This window comes from Watersipora subatra, chromosome 9 (genome assembly GCF_963576615.1).
Source record: "Watersipora subatra chromosome 9, tzWatSuba1.1, whole genome shotgun sequence".
NCBI lineage: Eukaryota > Metazoa > Bryozoa > Gymnolaemata > Cheilostomatida > Watersiporidae > Watersipora > Watersipora subatra.
Window position 1 is genome coordinate 51231234 of NC_088716.1, and position 19569 is coordinate 51250802.

General features: G+C 34.8%; 1 protein-coding gene and 1 long non-coding RNA gene across 3 annotated transcripts in view; both read left to right on the plus strand.

The window, feature by feature from the left end:
* Positions 1-10497, plus strand: part of LOC137403749 (uncharacterized) — a 36260-nt gene extending 25763 nt beyond the window's left edge. For both annotated transcript variants that reach the window (XM_068089774.1, XM_068089776.1), the window contains exons 4-5: positions 8759-8944; positions 9447-10497. In XM_068089774.1, coding sequence (XP_067945875.1) covers positions 8759-8944; positions 9447-9640 — 380 coding nt within the window. In that variant the 3' untranslated portion in view covers positions 9641-10497. The remainder of the gene's footprint in view (positions 1-8758; positions 8945-9446) is intronic.
* A 1629-nt stretch (positions 10498-12126) lies between these two features.
* On the plus strand, positions 12127-13816 carry LOC137404548 (uncharacterized). The gene is made up of 3 exons (XR_010979702.1): positions 12127-12196; positions 12324-12523; positions 12909-13816. It is a non-coding gene; the product is annotated as an uncharacterized lncRNA (long non-coding RNA).
* Positions 13817-19569: the final 5753 nt, after the last annotated feature.

Below are 19569 nucleotides of genomic sequence, written 5' to 3' on the forward strand. Positions count from 1 at the left end.
GAAGTAATAATGGTTGCCCGACCCTCTGTGCTACAGGCATGACTTGTAGAAAGCTCATGGGCAATGATATGATACACAGTCTTCATATCAATGTGTGAATATAATTAAGCTATGATTGTATTCCAGCCAAATTTTAAAGCAAGATGAAAAGCCGCATTAATAAGGTCTCGGAATTATGAATGAGGTAGTGACTACAACTGAACTGTTATAACATGGCCGTGTCACTACTGTACATGCATACCGGTAATAACATTTCACAGATAATAATCTATAGCATCCCGGCTATAACAATAAAACCCAGTAGGGGTTAAAGGTGAATAAACATGAAAGAGAAATTTCATTGGATAATAAATCAGCAATCATGTTATCACCCAGGCCATAGGCATCATTAGTACTAAAGTTGCCTGGCCCGACTCACTTCATTGCATCTATTATGATTTCTTATAAGTTTCTCAATGTTTGGCCTTACTACAAATTGGCCTGACTCCACCAACAGCGGGTACCATGCCTACAGCCCTGCTATAATCATTTAATTTTTTGGAAATGATATTCTGTTTCATAGAATGCCTGCAACAACAAAACTAATTGTAAGATTTCAATCTCATTGTTTTCAACAAATTTTTTCATTTTCATTTGCTCATAAGAGAATTCAGTCCAGTGGCATTAAAAAGTTTCATGACCTGTCCCTCTACATCAACTTGAATCATTGTTGCAAGTGAAGTGCTAAATTTGGGTACTTAGCGATACTCCAGGTCTCCAAGCAGAATGATTGCCACTCTTGTTTGTCACCATACTATCAGAGAGGCCAAAATAAGTTGTCCTCACAAAAAAAATCTGTTATTCAGGCACGAAGTGGAGGTGTGCTTGGGTGAGTGGAAAATAAATTCCTGTGATATCAAGTTTGTAACACAATAGCAACTACTGCTCAGTATTACATATGCAATGTTCAGTCTAATCATAGGTGAAATTAGGATTTATCTGCTCACTGGGTATTTTTCACTAAAGGCAACACAGCTCCTACTTTGAATTGTGTATGACTACCATAAATAAACCCAATATAAACAAGATATCAACCATTGCATGAATGAATAGTGCAGGTTTCATAAACCTTGTCTGGGTTTTATAGCTATTGACAATTGGTTCGTAAGCAAAGACCTGGACACTCAATTATGCATTTGCATTTCCACGTTGGTGGTCAAAGGGTGTTTGAAGACCTGTTTGCATCTGTTTCCTGATTACATTAGGAGTCACCTTTGTTATTTGTGTTGAACTCGTTTCTTAATGATAGACCAAGATACTAAAAGCTTACACTGAGATATTGATGAAACAGGGAATTCCATCAACAATCACAGAAATGAGCATTTTTGCTTTGGGTAAAACTAGGTGTTGCAGGGTCAGCGGGTCGAAAGAGCGGTAGTTTGAGACAAGACAAGTTAGAATGATTCACACCGGATGCTCACTAAAAATTATCTAATGTGAAAATGAATCTCTAGGAGTATGAAATTCAAAACACAAAAACAAGGCCTCGACCAAATCTAGGCAGGGAGTGGAGATGAATGTTAATTAGGTTAAAAATTCAACCCCTTCCCCCCTACTCAAGGGCCGTTATGCACCATTTTTATACTATTCAATCTCAAAAATCCCATTTGCTAACAGGAGGATGCAGCCCAGAGCCAAAAAGCGCTTACTTACTTACTGCAGGGTGTCCGGCGTGCTCATTGCTGGGCATTGAGCGGATGTTTTGTGCGCCGGTTCACCCTAACTGTAGCTTGGCTGGGACTTGGCTACCACACTATTTGACATTAAAATCAAAAGATTCAGAAGTATAGCTGTGGTGGGGGATCTCTGTGACATGGCCAGGGTCTGGCTCACCCACCCAAAGACCCTGGCTAACTCTGACACATAACAAAATTAGTACCGACAAGAGGTGGACCAGAGAAAGGTTGATTCATTTATTATTGGGGGATAGAATTTCATTGTGAAGTAGTAGTAGCAGCACCATTGTAGTACTTGCAGTAGTACTAGTAGTAATATAAGTAGTGGTGGGGATATGCGTAATCAAATTTAAGCGGGGAACAACTCTTGGTCTAAACTGCTGTGGATTGTAGAATCAATATTAAATGGCAACTGTCACAAATTTGATTCATTTCAACAATGATTGAAAACAGATTTATGAGGAAGTATGCGATTGAATTTTGATAGTCCTGGCTGTCAACAATTAATTAGTGATCATTATCAAATCAATCTCCAGTGTCATATGATTGATGTTTTCATTTTGCTTCACTGATTTAAGAATGATCAGTTGTGATTGAAGTTTGAGTTACCGGTATCAGTTGAATGTGGGATAAACTCACTATTTACTCCAGCTCTTGACTAATTTGCCATTAATTATCATTATCAAATCATTATTCAATCAGTATGGGTATGTGTTATGAGTAACAGTGATTTTTAGATCGTTATCAACCATAGACCTATTAACTATACTAGACTGGGCAATCCAATGCATCACGGCTCAGCATTGTGTCCTACTTAAATAGCCACATTCTTCGCGACGTAACGTCAACGCTTTGTTCACTCGCAGCTGGTCAGGCAAGCGAGTCATCATTGTTTACATTGAAAGAATGACAGAGTACAGCTTTGTTGCTACATGTAATTTGACATAACTACTAAAGTACACAAGATATTGGTTTAAAATTTTAGATGCAAAGCTTATACACTATGCATTTCCTACTCTGCAAATTTGTAAACATAAAGTTGAATATTTCATATGTAAAGTGCCAGTAAAAATGTATATTGATCTATTCAAAAAATATTGCAAAATTATCAATGTTGCCCTATGCTATGGGCTAACATGTCAGATAGATAGGTGTACAAACTGATTTTAAATGCGTACACACTGGTAAATGGTACACTGATCGCAGTCTGCCATGAATATAAATGTTGGGTCTTAGGTGTTATGCAAACATCATCGGAAAATAGGTTTATGTTCACTTTGTTGCTTTGTTCACTTTGCTTAGTCCAGGCCATAGTTTTAAGTAGGAAGCCATGGAGAGTAGAGCAACTACCAGCACTGGAAATGATTCGAAGGTAAATTTTACTCCAAATGTTTTCAAGTGTGGCTGTGAGAGGTACCTACATATGAAGAGCAAGAAATCTTGCAGATTTTTCTGAGATATGCATACAAATAATAGTTTTTTCCAAAATGTTATTCTAAAGTTCATTGCTAGCGCTACAATTTAAAAAGTTGTTTCGCACAAAGAGGTGCCAAGCGCGTAGTAGATTGATTGTTGCCCTTTTCATGAAGTCTTTCATCACCATGGCAGGTGGACATAGGCTAGTAAATGAGTATGGTGATGACTGTGCTATATTTAGAAGTGTAGCTAAACCCAACAAAAAGATTTTTACTTTATGATGGTCCCATAAGAATGCAATCATTTACTGATTATTTTGCAGGACAAGAAGAGTAAAAAATTTTGCTGTGCATTTGGTTGTTCTAATACGCCAGCAAAAGACAGTTAACTCAGTTTCCACACCTTTCCATTGGAAGAAAAACACCTAGACATACGTAACAAGTGGATAGACGCCGTGAAACGTAAGGACTGGATGCCTTCCAAATACTCTGCGCTCGGCAGTGATCCCCTGCAGAACTCCGGTATGATGATGGCTGCCATACTAAAGCCTACTGTTGTACCAAGGGTATTCGATTATCTGCCAAAATATTTACAACCGATTCAACCAAAGCATAGACGACTGTTATGCCGACCAACACTATCTAAATCATCTCCACCAAACCGAGATGAGCCAGTCCTGGAACCTTCACTTTGCTATGAAGAGCCAACAGCCGCCAAGCAATCTGAAGAGATCATTCCCGACCCTCTACATAAGCGTACCTCGTACCTTGGAATAGGGAATTAATTTTTTCAAACATTTCGCGAGGCCAAGTATCTACTTCTGTACAAGCTTGGACAGGAGCATATAGAAACCCTGTCCTCAAAGATCCGGGCCAAGGGAGGTTTCAACAATAATCCAGATGTCCGTAGCTTCAAATCTGCACTGAAAGCTCGACTAGTGAAAACAGACATCACACCTAGCACGAGTGCTAACTGTCTTGATTGTGATAGCTCAGATGGCTCCTGCTCCCTACTTCTCTCATCTAAACGAAGAAAAATTCATGTAGAAAGTGAAGATGACTTCCATGATTATTTGGAATCAAGCGAACGGCTGGAAATCGATCTGTCAAAATCTGTCTCGGACATAGTGGAGTACATTGGTAGGTAAATACAACCAATTCCTCCAAGTTTTCTACAAAACAAGAGATCTGGAACACATTGCAGCCTTGCTGCATGTGCTAAACTGCATGACTGCCCATATTGTGGTACATGATTTAGGTATGTACATGTATTTTGGTATTAGCTACTTTCACTTATTGTTAGTGTATAGAACAGATATACAGGTAGCAGAGTGGCTTGAAATAATACTGCAGCAAATCAGTGAGATGTAGTTAAATTTATTTTACGGTTGATACATATACTGTTTATAATAATATTAGCATATGATATTTATTTAGCAGGTCATGTGGTACGGAGCTTAAAACTCAACTGCAATGACTGCACCAGCTTTATAGCCTCCTGTCCAGGTTTACGCACCAGGGATGATGCGATACTAATCAGTGTAAAAGGTAGAGGTGGTCTGTTTACACCTCATCCTGTCATCACAAAGATATGTCTAGGCTCAGAACAGATCATACGGCAGTGTGTCGACTTACAAGGAATCACTGCAGACATACACAAGCTGGTGGTCACTAAGACTCTTTTATTGGTTTTACAAAGCAATTTGCATCAGGAATTTCCATGCTCAAGTCACAGCGCAGCATCCAGATATGTCAGAATTAGAATTCACCATGAGGCTACAAAGGTAGCAGCTAACAAGAGTAATCTTAGATCAAAGCGCAGCCGACTGATCGTCTTTAGTCATGTGTAGCAATACCTGCAATGTAGTGTCACAATATGTCTAGAAAAACTACTATTTGTTGTTTGTTTTCTACGATTTTTCTGATGCTGTTTGCATAACACCTAAGACCCAACATTTATATTCATGGCAGACTGCGATCAGTGTACCATTTACCAGTGTGTATGCATTTAAAATCAGTTTTTACACTTAGCTATCTGACATGTTAGCCCATAGCATAGGGCAACATTGATAATTTTGCAATATTTTTTGAATAGATCAATATACATTTTTACTGGCACTTTACATATGAAATATTCAACTTTATGTTTACAAATTTGCAGGGTAGGAAATGCATAGTGTATAAGCTTTGCATCTAAAATTTTAAACCAATATCTTGTGTACTTTAGTAGTTATGTCAAATTACATGTAGCAACAAAGCTGTCCTCTGTCATTCTTTCAATGTAAACAATGATGACTCGCTTGCCTGACCAGCTGCGAGTGAACAAAGCGTTGACGTTACGGCGCGAAGAATGTGGCTATTTATGTAGGACACTGTGGCTTCGCATTGCCCAGTCTAGTATAGTTAGTAGGTCTATGTTATCAACATATTATTAAATCTTAACCCTGGCTAAATCAAATTACAATCATTTTTTTTCTCTGTGTATATAATATATCTCATGGTCTAATTTACTCTAAACGGCCTTGACCGGTGTAAATAAAGTTAATATCTATCTAATATGGGCTGAAAACTCATATATATATATATATATATATATATATATATATATATATATATATATATATATATATATACTCCCAGGTCTCTGGTAGGAGACCCGAGTTAGAGCAGAATTTACCACCCATACGGGGTATCCGGGGTGAGGAAACAATTTTTATATATATATATATATATACGTATATATATACGTATATATATACGTATATATATATATGTATATATACGTATATATATACGTATATATATATATACACATACATATATATATACGTATATATATATATATACATGTATATATATAGATAATAGTTGAGAGTTCACTGATATAGTGCTCAAAGTTGTCCACCGAGCCTGAATAAATACAAAGATAGAAAAAAATTTAGCAACAGTTTATTCAATCAAACTGTTGCTAAAATTTTTTCCAACTTTGTATTTATATATATATATATAAATCTATCTATCTATATATAAATATATATATATATAAATCTATCTATATATATATATATATATATATATATATATAAAATTGGGTAAAAATGAAAGTTAAAGTTAAGTTTAAAACAACTTTAAGTTTAAAACAAGTTGTTTTAAACTTAACTTTAACTTTCATTTTTACCCAATTTTACATCGCTCTATTTTAATATTGAGCACTTTCATGCAAGAGACTGTTCATACTGCATCTACTGTATATATATATATATATATATATATATATATATATATATATATATATATATATATATATATATATACAGTAGATGCATATATATATATATATATATATATATATATATATATATATATATATATATATATATATATATATATATATATATATATATATATATATATATATATATATATATATATATATATATATATATATATATATATATATATATACAGTATATGAGACATGAGATAATAGCTATATTTTTTAATCTTTAGCTGTAACTTTGGACAGATGGCCAGACGCATCTCTATGATAAAAATTATGCTAAACACATGTTATTTGAGGATACTTTGAGATCAAATACATCAAGCAACTGTAATACATTATTATGAATTGTTATAAATCCTTTTTCAATTGATTATTAACTTTGTTAGCTTTTGTTATTACATTTTTACTGATATTGAAATTTTAGAAATGCCAACTCTTTATAATAGCCTCTTTAATATACAAAATGAATTTAAACTTTATTAGAAATGATAGTATAATAAACTCTAATATTTTATGTGCTGACTAGCAATCTTTTAAAATTCTTAAAACAGCCCATTTTGTTTCGCTATTTGCCAAACATCTGTCCTAGTTTATTCAGAATTGTCTCCTCAATATACACTACCTAGATTCAGCCTTACTGTATGGATTTACCAGTTCGTATGCACCAACTGACTAGACATTTGCTTGGGGCTCCATCTCATGTAGTCTGAGGCCCGTAATATAGTAGTCAATATGCTTCACTCAAACAATTCTATAGTCAAGGCTAATAAAACCATGTTATTGCTCAACAAATGGCTCATGACTTTAGGATCAACAGCATAATATGATATGATTATCTGCATGAGTATGTTTACTATAGCCATAAAAAAAACGTTCAATAAGTTTTGCCCAAAGTCATCTGAGAGCGAGAATTTGTTAAAAATTGCTCAAACATGAGTTATTGTGTGTGTGCGTGCGTGTGTGTGCGTGCGCAATGTTTTATTGGGTGTAATTTATAGGTGAAGCATAGGAAATAACAAAAATACAAACAAAGCAAAAGAGGCAGTTCGCTAGCTCAAGACTAGCGACAAAACAGCCTCGCTTGCAGTTTGCAGATGAATAGACACAGTGTTATGGCATCACACAGAATAGCGATGACCGGTAGCACCCCATCACCGGCCGCCCACAAGTGCTTCAACAGTTTCACTTTTATAACATTTGAAGTCAGGTCATGAAAGTCATATAAGTATATATTGAATAATTTAACTGCAGTGCACAACATCTCTGACATTTATTAGCTTTAAAGTATTGTATATTAAAAGAATTTCTTGACTTTAATCTGGTACCGTAGCTGTGATCATATAATATATTTTGACAATCAACATCTTTAAAAACATTGATAAAATTTTACAATAAGTTTTATAATCATTATTTTTAATAAAGAAAAGCTATTAATTACTAATTTTTTTGGTTTAATTTTTAAAATACTCATCACAGCGTTTTTTTCTGTAGTAGCAGAATATTTTTCAACTCTGTTGAGCCAGTCTGGCCCCAAAACTCTGTTTTTAGTTAGAAAAACCATCTTGTGCACGTGACTGATTTGGTGTCAGAAGTGCTATGACTTCAACATAGCGTCTTATCACCTCGTCAAAATTATTATTACAATTTCAATTTAGCATTGCTTTTATACGATATTTTTACCCTCGCTATATGAGTTGTCAAAAATTTCATTAGTTAACGAGGTAGAGATTTTTGTTTTCAAATAAATAACAATAAATTACCTTGTTATTCATAACTACATGTCCAATTTGTTGGACTATCACAGAGCAGTGAGTTTAAAAAGTTTGAAATATAAATCAACTTGTCAGCTACTTATTCCTTTGACTCCCACTACTCTATGAATCTTAAGCTCGAGCAGAATGCTTGTGAAACTCATTTGAAACTTTCTTAAAAATTGCATGAACAACTCGTGTGAAAATCATAAAAGCCTCATGTGAAATTTATCTCAAAATCGTGTGAGATTCATGTGAAAATAATAGAAACTCATGAAAAGCTCATAAAAAGTTCATGTCAAAAGCATGACAAATTCATGTGAAACTTTTGTAAAACTTTCATAAAAAACTCACAAGCAACTAGTGTGAAATTTATGAGAGACTCTTGTGAAGTTCATCTTAAAATCATGTGAGACTCATGTGAAAGTAATGGAAACTCATACAAACTCTCAAGAATAGCATGTCAAATCATAAGAAACTCATATGTAACTCGCATGAAACTGATGTAAAATTTTTACAAAGCTCACACAAAACTTGTGTAAAATCCGTGTGAGACTAATGTGAAATGCATATCTCTCTTTGTAACTTATTTAGGCTGCTGGACAACAGACGTGAGTGTCTACAAGGCAAACCCTTGTCCAGTAGCTGATGAGTGCATTCAAGAGCAACACAGACCTGACCCAGAGGGTTATGTCATGTGTTGCTGCCGAAAGGATAGATGTAATAGGGCGGAGAAACTTACAATATTGCCTTATGGGTATTCATCTTCGACAGACAATGGTAATCATTAATCAACTAAATTGTGACTATTTTACTATAGTTAAATATGTACAGTATTTTAATCTATTTTCAGAATCAGTGGAAACACAACATTCATGGAGCTGAGAAACTATTTCATATTTACACAAATAGAAGTAAACTTTAAACTGTCCTTTTACAGAAAACTAATTCTGACTCGAGCATTTCAAATAGAGTGACAAAGTTCAAATCATTGTGATAAGAGATCCACCAGTTTAGTAATCTTTTGTCACTTGCGATAAATTTATTGCCAGTTCTTGAACAACATAATCAACTGTCACGAAATTGGTTGGGCATTGTTGTTAGCTTTAAAATTCATTTTAGAAACTGATTTAAAAATGGATTATTTAAAACGTTTAACTAGAAAATTATCTTACTTAATCATAGCTTTATTTAAACGCTGCCATTCTTTCAAATTATATTTGTAATGGCATTAGAATAGACAATATTGTGCACTTCTATGCGATTGTGTTATTGCATGCAGGTGAGGATATTAGCATGACTAAAAGACAAGCTTCTACTGAGAAGGTTCTCATCATCACCCTGGCCAGCTCAGTAGGCTTTCTTACTCTCATCACTTTTATACTGATTAGTGTCTACTGCTATCGGAAAAATCAACACAGAGGTCGGACAATTCCAACCCAGCATTTTGCTGAACTAAGCACCTGCTCTAACTAACTAGGTGTGAACTTTTACCTATATGACTATCCTTTGATATGATATCCTTTTTGACTTCTCATGTAGCATTTCTAATAAGTAAGTCTTGATCTTTTTAATCAAAAGGGAACAGAGTCCTTTTGAGTTGTTTTTGTGTCGGTAAACTGATTTGCAACTTTTCACATAACAAAATTATTACAAACATTCAATAGCAGCGCTAGTAGCTCCTTCTAGTATCTTCACAGCTACACCGCTTTTTATAGTCTGATGGATTCAAGGTTGTCAACTTGAATTGCTCTTACTGAAACAGTATAGTATAGCAATATTTCTAAATGTTTCACAAAAAGGGCTGGTTGAGGATTATTACTGTCTAACCCAAAACTGTATAGTTTACTGCAGCCTCATGTAGTTTCAATCCAAACTTGAAAGTTTTAGTTTGTTTACGATACTTTGTCTCAAACTGTCTGCGGCATAATATTACAGTAAATAATTATCACAGGATAAGACAACTGCTACATATATCCATTTAACCCCATTGGTTCTGAACACATTTTTTAGCTTGATATAAAAAGTCTTGGTTAAATTGACCTCTCGAAAATTCTTGTAAGATCCTTTAACTCTTCAAGATTAGAAGAACAGTTCATTTGTCAACCTATGTATAAAGTATAAAATGTGTATATATTTAGTTGTTTTCCTGTTGCAACCATGGTTACTCATATTTTGTTATGCGAAATAAAAATACATGCGTACAAAGACATTAGTAGTACGATCAGTTGCAATTAGTATCACATATGAGTACTGATTTAAATCCTTGATTGAACTGATTATAAATAGCATTAATCAATATAATTTTGTTACTAGAAACTTGAAACCGAAATACAAAACACTGTAAGTTTATACCTGTTAAAATGAGTTTGATAGTGAATGACTCAGTAACGGGGTAGATAAGTATTTGAAAATAGAAATACAAAATCTGACATACAACCGAGTATTATTAAATGTCATGTATTAACTTAGCGAGCTATAAACTCAATGGTTTGAAGCTGAAACACTCAATGGTTTGAGGCTGAAACACTCAATGATTTGAAGCTAAAAAACTCAATGATTTGTGCCTGAACCACCTTGAAAAATATGTTAATATATGTTAATATGTTTATTTAATTGAGCTGCTCAGTTTCTCAAAAGTGTCACAGCCTACAGACTTGCCAACAATAGCGATTAAATCATTTCTTCACGTAATAAATAAACACAGATAGTAATGCGTTGTCAGTGAGTTTTCTAAGGTTTTAATGTGACTCAGGCAGCAAGCATAAACAGTTAGAAAAACTCGCATAGCAGCTATAGCTAACAGATGACATGCTTTTATTTCATTTTTGCTATTTTGTGCTATTGGCTACATTCTAATGCTATCAGCATTGTAATACTAGCTACCCTATCATGTTATACTAACTATATGGGCGTCTGTCGTGCCAATTCTGCTTGCTTGGGGAGTAACTGTGTTTAATTTAGATTAATAGAGTTTGAATATTTGTCACCTCACAGTTTACACAGTCGAATATAACTTTATGCTTTACATAGAAACGAGCATGACCTTTAAATCGCGGGATCATAAACAATATTACTGTGTAGTGTATGATTTTTAATCAGCATCATTTTGCACTGTAGTGTGCTATGCATATAGGAAATTCTGTTCTAATTGTAATCCGTCTCTAAAACTTGTACGAATTGTTACTTTGTGTGTAGCTTCTATGTATTGTCAACCGTCAATAAGTGCTAAATGGCATGACCACATCTCATATGATGCATTGGGTGTAACTAATATTATTTGATAATCTATGATATACATGTAAATACATTGTGATCATTTTGTACAACTTGGAAGTATAACTCTATGAGCTATTGTGAATTTACCACCCTAGAAGTGATAGTTGATAAACTAGAGTTGCCTTTCCCTGGTCTGATGTAGAGCCAACGAAGGTAAGTCTCATCGGTTAATGCTGACAATTCTGTATAAACGCTGTTCGTAGGAACAAAAGCTTCGTACTAACGAGTCAAACTAAGGCATTTGTTCCTTTTTTGAGGTATCGCGTTTTTTCTTAAGAAAGTCTTTTTAGCAGCTGACGTTTCGGGCGCGAAATTCAGTAAACTCCCGCCTGATGACGCTATATTTTCCGCTACGGTGGCTTCCATATTGTATTTGTACGAATACAACCTTACCGTTCGGTGCTGATCTCTGAACATACTGACCGCATTTAGCTGTTATTTCTGTCATTCTACCCTGTGAGTTATCTAATACACGTGGCTATTTCATGCTTTTATTTGGCTTTTTTGTTATCAAATTTACGTTATTCGAATAGTAAAATACATGTGAATTGCCTAATCTGTTCCAAGATATCTCTAAACTCACCCCTTTGGTCATACAGATTACTAAATCACATTTGTACTCAACAGGTGACTTTTGACCAGAGGCTGTTGCGCATGCATTTGTTCAACTGTCCGAAAGAGGGAGAGTTTACACGGTTCCCCAAGTGCTTAGAGGAAAAAAGGCGGGTTCGCTCAAAATACGTGACAGTGAAGGTAAAAAAAACCTGTGCATCAGTTTCTGAATTATTGTTGAGGCAGAAAATATAAAGATAAGCAATGTTCAACATATCAACTTTTTCGTATAAATATGCATAATTTGAATATTTGTTTGGACTTTCAGGTTTACTGCAAGTGCAGATTGACATGGCGGAAAGATGGAGAGGAAGGGGTAGAATGTGACCAGTGTGGGGACTGGTATCATTCCCATTGTGTGGGACTACCTATCGGCTACACCATTGGGAAACATATCATTCCTTACAGATGTGACAGTTGTATTTAAAAGCGGATGCCATATCAAGCAAAAAGCAAAAGAATTACTTTGTACGCACAATATAGTAGTGCATCCCAATGTGCATCTGGTACATCCATAATGAATGCAAATGTTGCAATACCAATGTAAGGGTTGTGAAAGATAACCTTTTACCAATCAAAAGATACATGAAATTTCTTTCGATAGAACTGCCCTTCAGTGTATGGTAAAATAATGTGCAGTCTTTTGGCTGTAATAATGAATCTGCATTGATTGCATATTTCATAGGTGTGTGCTTGGAAACTTAAGAGATATTTTATGGGTGTGGATATGCTATAATATGATTATAAATTCCTCGTAATAATTGTTGGATATATTCGTGCAAATAGGGGTTCTTGCCATTCCCAAGCTGAGCTCAGTGCAAATACTGTTTACTAATACCTAAATTTGTTTTAGATTTCCTCTCACGAATCAGTCTTGTCTCAATAAATGGCTCAAGGCCGTGTCCAGAAAAGACTCACTTTCACACACCACAGAATCTGTTCTGAAAATTTTCGATTCTACCACTGACCATTACATTGCATCAGGCGATAAATGGATGCCTAGTCTAAAAAGTGATGGTCGAAACCGCTGTTGCCGACAGACTGCAAGTTGAATTCACGGACTTAGTCACAATTAAAGAAAAGACTATTATATATACACTTCGCAAGAACCATTGTGTTGACATAAACTACCAATCTCGGCTTCCCATTTCTGTCACTGGTCATGTGTTTAGCGCATGGTCTTTGAAATTTTGTTTTGAGTTTTAGATCTTGACAATTACAAAGCATAATGTTCATATGCTATACTAGATTTTGTGTGAATATTCTGTGTATTTATAACCGAGTGTATATGATTATGAAATTGTAGCAGTACTTACGAAATCTAAAGAATTATCAGTACAAACTCTGGTCGAATTCTAACCAGCATCTTTCTGTTCATACATATTATATTATCATCGAAATATGAGTCAGCTTTATATAAAAATACAACAGTGTCAAAAGACTGAATGATATGTGAATAGCTTTACACAATATGCTATCTAACTTTTGCTATTTTTTTGTTAGTTACATCACCACCCCTTCATAGTTTCCTTATTTACCACAAACAATGTAAAAGCTCTATTGTGTTCATGTGAATTGTTATAAGCTTTTTAGGATTAACTCATCTTATTTTGAGACACAATTTTTAAAACAAGAAATTTTAAAGTAACTTTTGTGTGACTTTGCTCTATACCGAGTTTGCTCTATGCGAATTGTTCTGTTTACTGAAGGGTTCTGAACTTCAAATAAAGATAGCATCTAGAATACAAATGTATTTAGTAAATGGATGTCTATACTGCCCCAGCAAAAGCTTAAATATTTTGATATTGTATATGTGAGGTATGATTTATCAGTGATGTGCTGTCAACAGTTTTCAGCAGTGATAATACAATGATTTTCAATAAAAAAACAACAGAATTTACTTGAAGTTTTCTTTTGGAGAAACAACCCCTTGAAAAGATGACATCTGGTATTTTTGGAGGAGAAACAATTCTGTAAAAGTAGTTACAACCTCTGCAGCAAGCAGAGGTTGCATGCACTTGATTTTTGTGCGTATCTTGTAATGGAATCATAGCCTTATAAGCTAGGGAAGTCGCCAACTTAATCTTTCTCTCAATTTGAAATACATGTATTTGCTATAATGTTCCTATATCAATGCTTACGTTTGTTTGTTATAGAATTTCCCGCCTGGTGACGACAATTACGATTTATCCTCTCGATTGAACAACCTGCCATGATTGGCCGGCGAACGGTAGCACTAATTTATATTAACTTTCCCGCCTCCATACGTCAGCTGCGAAAAAGACTTTCGATAAAAACACAGCTCCATGATTGGCCGGCGAACGTTAACACTAATTTATATTAACTTTCCCGCCTAAAAACGTCAGCTGCGAAAAAGCCTTTCGATCAAAACAGCCACATGATTGGCTGACGAACGGTAACGCTAATCATACTAAATTTCCCGCCTGAAAACGTCAGCTGCTAAAAAGCCTTTCTTAAGAAACGCCCGAGGTATCGCACCGAAAGATTTTGTCTCTGTACCACGCGTGAGATTCTAATAATATCAAAATCTAAATTTTGTATTGTTATTCTAATCGATCTTACGATATTCAAGACATTTTATTGGATTTGGTTAGTTCAACAGGTTTATTTGTATTTACTATTTTACATGTTATAAATAATTCTGTACTTTTTTCATTTAGCACAACAACTTTTTTGTTGTAGTTAATAAAGTGGACTGATCGGCATTGACCTAGCTCAGTAGGCGGCTATACAAGTTAGCCACGCTTAGATTACTCCTCATATTTTACTTAGCATACCTCTAGCTTACATATTAACGATTGGCTTTTTGGGTGTAGCATCAATACATGTAGTTTGTTTGTTTGAATTATGGACGGTTGGGCGACAGTCAATAGGGCGACAGACACTTAGGCGACACTTTCGGTTTGAAAGGCGACAACTTCAGACGGAAGGGCGACACAGCGGACAAACAGGCGACAATTCTGGACATTGAGGCGACAATTCTGAGGGCAGGATTAATTCAAAATATTAAGTCCTGCTATGGCCTGTTATGTTGTTGTGAATTAGTAGTGAACACTAACAAGACACCAACTTTATTGATGCCCAGATCGGAAATCTTGCATTAGCATACTTTTTACGCATTGCTCCACCTTACTTCCTTGGCATCTATTACCTGCTTATATCCTCATTAATGCCATTAATCTGATTACACTATTCTTTTACACACAGTAGAATTTCATATTGTATTAATGAATGTACCAAATATTTATTTAATTGAGATAGTTGTTATTTAAAAAAACTGCTGAGATTAATCTGTCTTTGATCGCCCAACTATTCTTCTGTTCATCCTTTTCCACAAATTTAACTTTAGAGTCTGTCAACACACTCAGAAGTCATTTAGCCAGTCATTATTTTCTTTTTCACTTCCTTCCTTGAATGCTTGGAAAAACTGGCAAGTTGCTTATCAGTGTGGCAAGAGTCTGAGATTCCTTACCGCCTAATTTATGACATCATAGAGGTACCAACTTTTTCAACCCCTTTGAAGTGATGCATTCTTGAGTCACTAGCATACCGCTGTTGATGAGTCATTATACTACCTTTGGCTCATGTATCATGTATTAGGACCCTCAGTAGTAGATCTCAAATTAATGTATATTCTTGTTCTGATTGCAGTATGAAAATAAATACATACATATGAGTTTAGCTTTATACATTTTAATAAATTTGCTTTTTGGTATATTTATACAAATAGTAAAGCTGATTTTTATCATATATAACTTTCAAAAATACGTATATCAATAGTTTGCAGCATTAATTTTTTTACAATGACTTTATACTGATTGATAATATGTAGATAAACCCATCTAGCGATAGAACTTCTCTTTCCTATCTAGAATGACGAGATCAGGTTCACGGTTATAAATTGGCAACTGAATATTACTTTCTACTAATTCTAAAACTTACATGAAAAGATAATTTGAATTACAGGAGTATAATTGTACACAGTGACTCGCAGGTGCTCGAATGCACTTGCACTTCCAATCATACACAAAAATAATTGCAGGAAATTCCCTACACCACTATTTAATAAAGTTGTTATTAAAGTTCAAGCCAATGGCTGTCTATGTAATATCTTCCCATCTTTTCTGAAGTCTGTCCTTTGTTAAAATAGTCGCATATAAAAAAGATTCATAGTGCGTGTTAAAATGCAAAATATAGTATATGATGTGGTACATGGCAGCATTAACCTGCAACTGAGTATATATCACAAAGGTCTTTGAGGTGTTGATCACTCCTCATTGTCTCAAACTACAGGTTGTGTGTGCCATCGGGATCTGTGACAAGGGTAATTCAGTCAAATATCTCAAGTGACTCTAGGGTAACATGGCATCTGGACCAGTTGATTTCTATGCTTTGGAGTGGATCATTTCTCCATAAGCTTTCTGTGATGCTGTTTAGTCTTCTTGCAACAAGCTGCAGAAGTTAGTAAAATATGGATATATCTTAGACACCTATGTCAGAAAAAGCCTTCACTCTTCATACTCAAATAAAATCTCAACAAAAATAGATCCGTGTGAACCGCAATTTAGCCTATTGAGTTTGCATTATAATGACATTGAATTATTATCATAATTGTAAAAAAAACAAGGATAAGGAAATCATTATTTCCACAAGTAAATGAGAAATTACAATAATAGGGAATTGTCTTTTCATCTCACACAAAGAGCAAACTCTTCTCCCAGCTACGGTGAATTTTGACGATCAAAACCATAAAACTATTTCTTTTCGAGGTAAGATAACTCTAAAGTTTCAACAATCAGAGAAGGGATAACTCTAAAGTTTCAATAATCAGAGACAAGATTGTCGACAATTCAGCCGAGAACGTGATTTTTCGAACAATTTTGAACAAACATGCTGATACAAAAACAAGTTTTGGTGTTTTAATTGAATAAGCTAGATGTATTTTTAGAAAAAACCTTAATATTTTGTTAATTGTCTGGGCTAGCATAATTAGAGAAATCCCAATCCCACCAATGGCGTTTAAAAATACATGTTGCAATTTCGATTTATAAAAAAGTCTGTAAAAAACAATAACACTTTCAAGGCTACGTTTCAAAAATATACGTAAGCATAGCACACAACGACAGCATCTCATAGTTTGTCAGTACATTACCTTGCCTTCAACCAAACAGCAAACCAATTTGTCGCCTTTTAGTCTAGAATTGTCGCCGGTTTGTCTGCCGTGTCGCCTTTCCGTCTGAAGTTGTCGCCTTTCGAACCGAAAATGTCGCCTAAGTGTCTGTCGCCCTAGTGACTGTCGCCCAAAAGTCCAGTTACCGTTTGTTTGTGAATATTATTTATTGAGGTTTTCATGAGAAAATAATGTTCTGTTGACCTCATAATTAAAAATTAAAGCTAATATAATGTGGTATAATATGATAGTTGAGAATAAAATTGATAGTGGCTACAATAATATGATTTCTATAAGAGGATAATAAGATCGTTGATTGAGCTGAGTATATATATATATATATATATATAGTGTATATATATATGCAAGCTGAGTTGAAGCTGAGTTACATTTAAATTGCTCATCTTTGACTTTAGTAGGAAGTTACAATTTTAGATTGTTGCTGACACGTACATGTATTACCAACCTCAGTATCTTATACATCAAGAAACTTTTGTTTGCTGCTTTGAAAAGATAGTCATTTAAATTTTAGATGTGTCTACATGCTTAGCCAAACCTTATCTTAAGTGAATATTCAAACGAAATTGAAATAATGATGGCGAGTTTATAAAAAATGATTTGTAAACCACAGTTATGAACTATTGAGGATGAAGTAAAACTCAATTTTCAAAGTTTCATATATGACAAGGCAATCTTTGCGAACAATTTTTAATCATCGCAATGTTGAAGACAGAACTATAATCTTTTTCAGTGTGTGTGGTTGATATGATCATAGAAGGGTGATGTTTCTTGTGTTGTGTACATGTATTTTAGCTTGCCAGCATCAGCTAAAAATAGTTTCTAGTGGAGTTTTAAGATGTGAGCTATTTTTACCTCGAGTGACTAAACTTGCATTCAAGTGGAATGCTTATAGTTCAATTCATATTTGAAGGGCGTACTTGCTCGGTTGACTTTGTTTGTACCAGTTGTGCGGGTGTAATATTTTGCAATCATGTTATGAATTGCATTGAATTTCATAATACCAAGGAATAGCTGTGGTGCAGTGGTTAGTGTGCCAACTCATAATCAGTAGATTAGTGGTTCGAATCGTACAATGAACATGATGGTGTTAAGAAAGGCATCCAACTACAACAGCTCCTTGGTTCAACTATCATGCCTGTATTAGTAAGTTAGATACAGCCGGCCGCAGCAACCCAACAATGATTGGGAAAACATCTAACCACAATGTCTCCTTGATTCAACTATCATGCCAGTTATAGTACTAGATACAGCTGGTATCAGCAACCCCACAATGAGTGGGGAGAGCTAGTAGAAGCAAAAACGTGAAAGCATTATATCTTCTACATACGAGTTTAGCAGATTCTATTTTATCTTTCCATTAAATTATCTTTTAATGCTTCGTGTCCTTATTTAAGGCTCACACTTTGTTCGCCGTTTGTCAGCGTTTCCCTTTCGCCGTTCATCATCCATTATGTGAGCCGTGAATTGATGGCATCGACTAAGCATCGCCTACACGTCGGGAAAGTTTGCAGCTGTCAAACTTTTCGGATGCTTGATGTCCTTATTTAAAGGTTGACTTGCAACAAAGTTCACATTACAGTTATTTGATATCAAAAGATTCACCATGTCTTACTCTGTTGTGTTGTAGGTGCAAAATATGTGGGAATGTGATTAAAAGCTCTTGAAAGCTCCAAAACGAACAGTTAATTGCAGCCACACGAGACAGCCGTAGTTTGGATTCTCTTTCCAAAATGGCTCAAATGTGACGTAGTTGTGGTAGATGGTTTCTGTTTATACTTTCATGCAACCTTATTCGTCGAAATATTTTCACAAATATACTTCACGCATTCAATAAAACCATGTCTATTGTTCTTACGCGTATGTTTTATTATCATTGTAATGCTGTCACTTTTAGCACTGATATCTTATAACTTACCGTAAAAATTTATTAACTTTTTAACCTTCGCTCGAAGGAATACATATTGTCTGATAATCATGACGAGCCTGTTGGTCAACTGCGATAATCGAACAGTGCTGCAAAAATTATTTGTGAAGTATTGGGTCACATGATCAGATTACGACTTGCCAATTAGACCAAACCGAAACTAAACTGTAAAGTAGCGAGCATCTATATTTGATACGGGGTCTTCGGTAAAGCCCGAAGTGTTTGTCATAAACTAGTGCTACGATAAGTTTTATATCGAGCTTTTTATTGGCCTTTCAATTCACGTGAGAACATCACGTGACAAGACAATAAATAAATTTCATGACTACGTCAGAGAAATATAGAGATTCCATCTACGGAGGCTTTTCATTTTTGAGC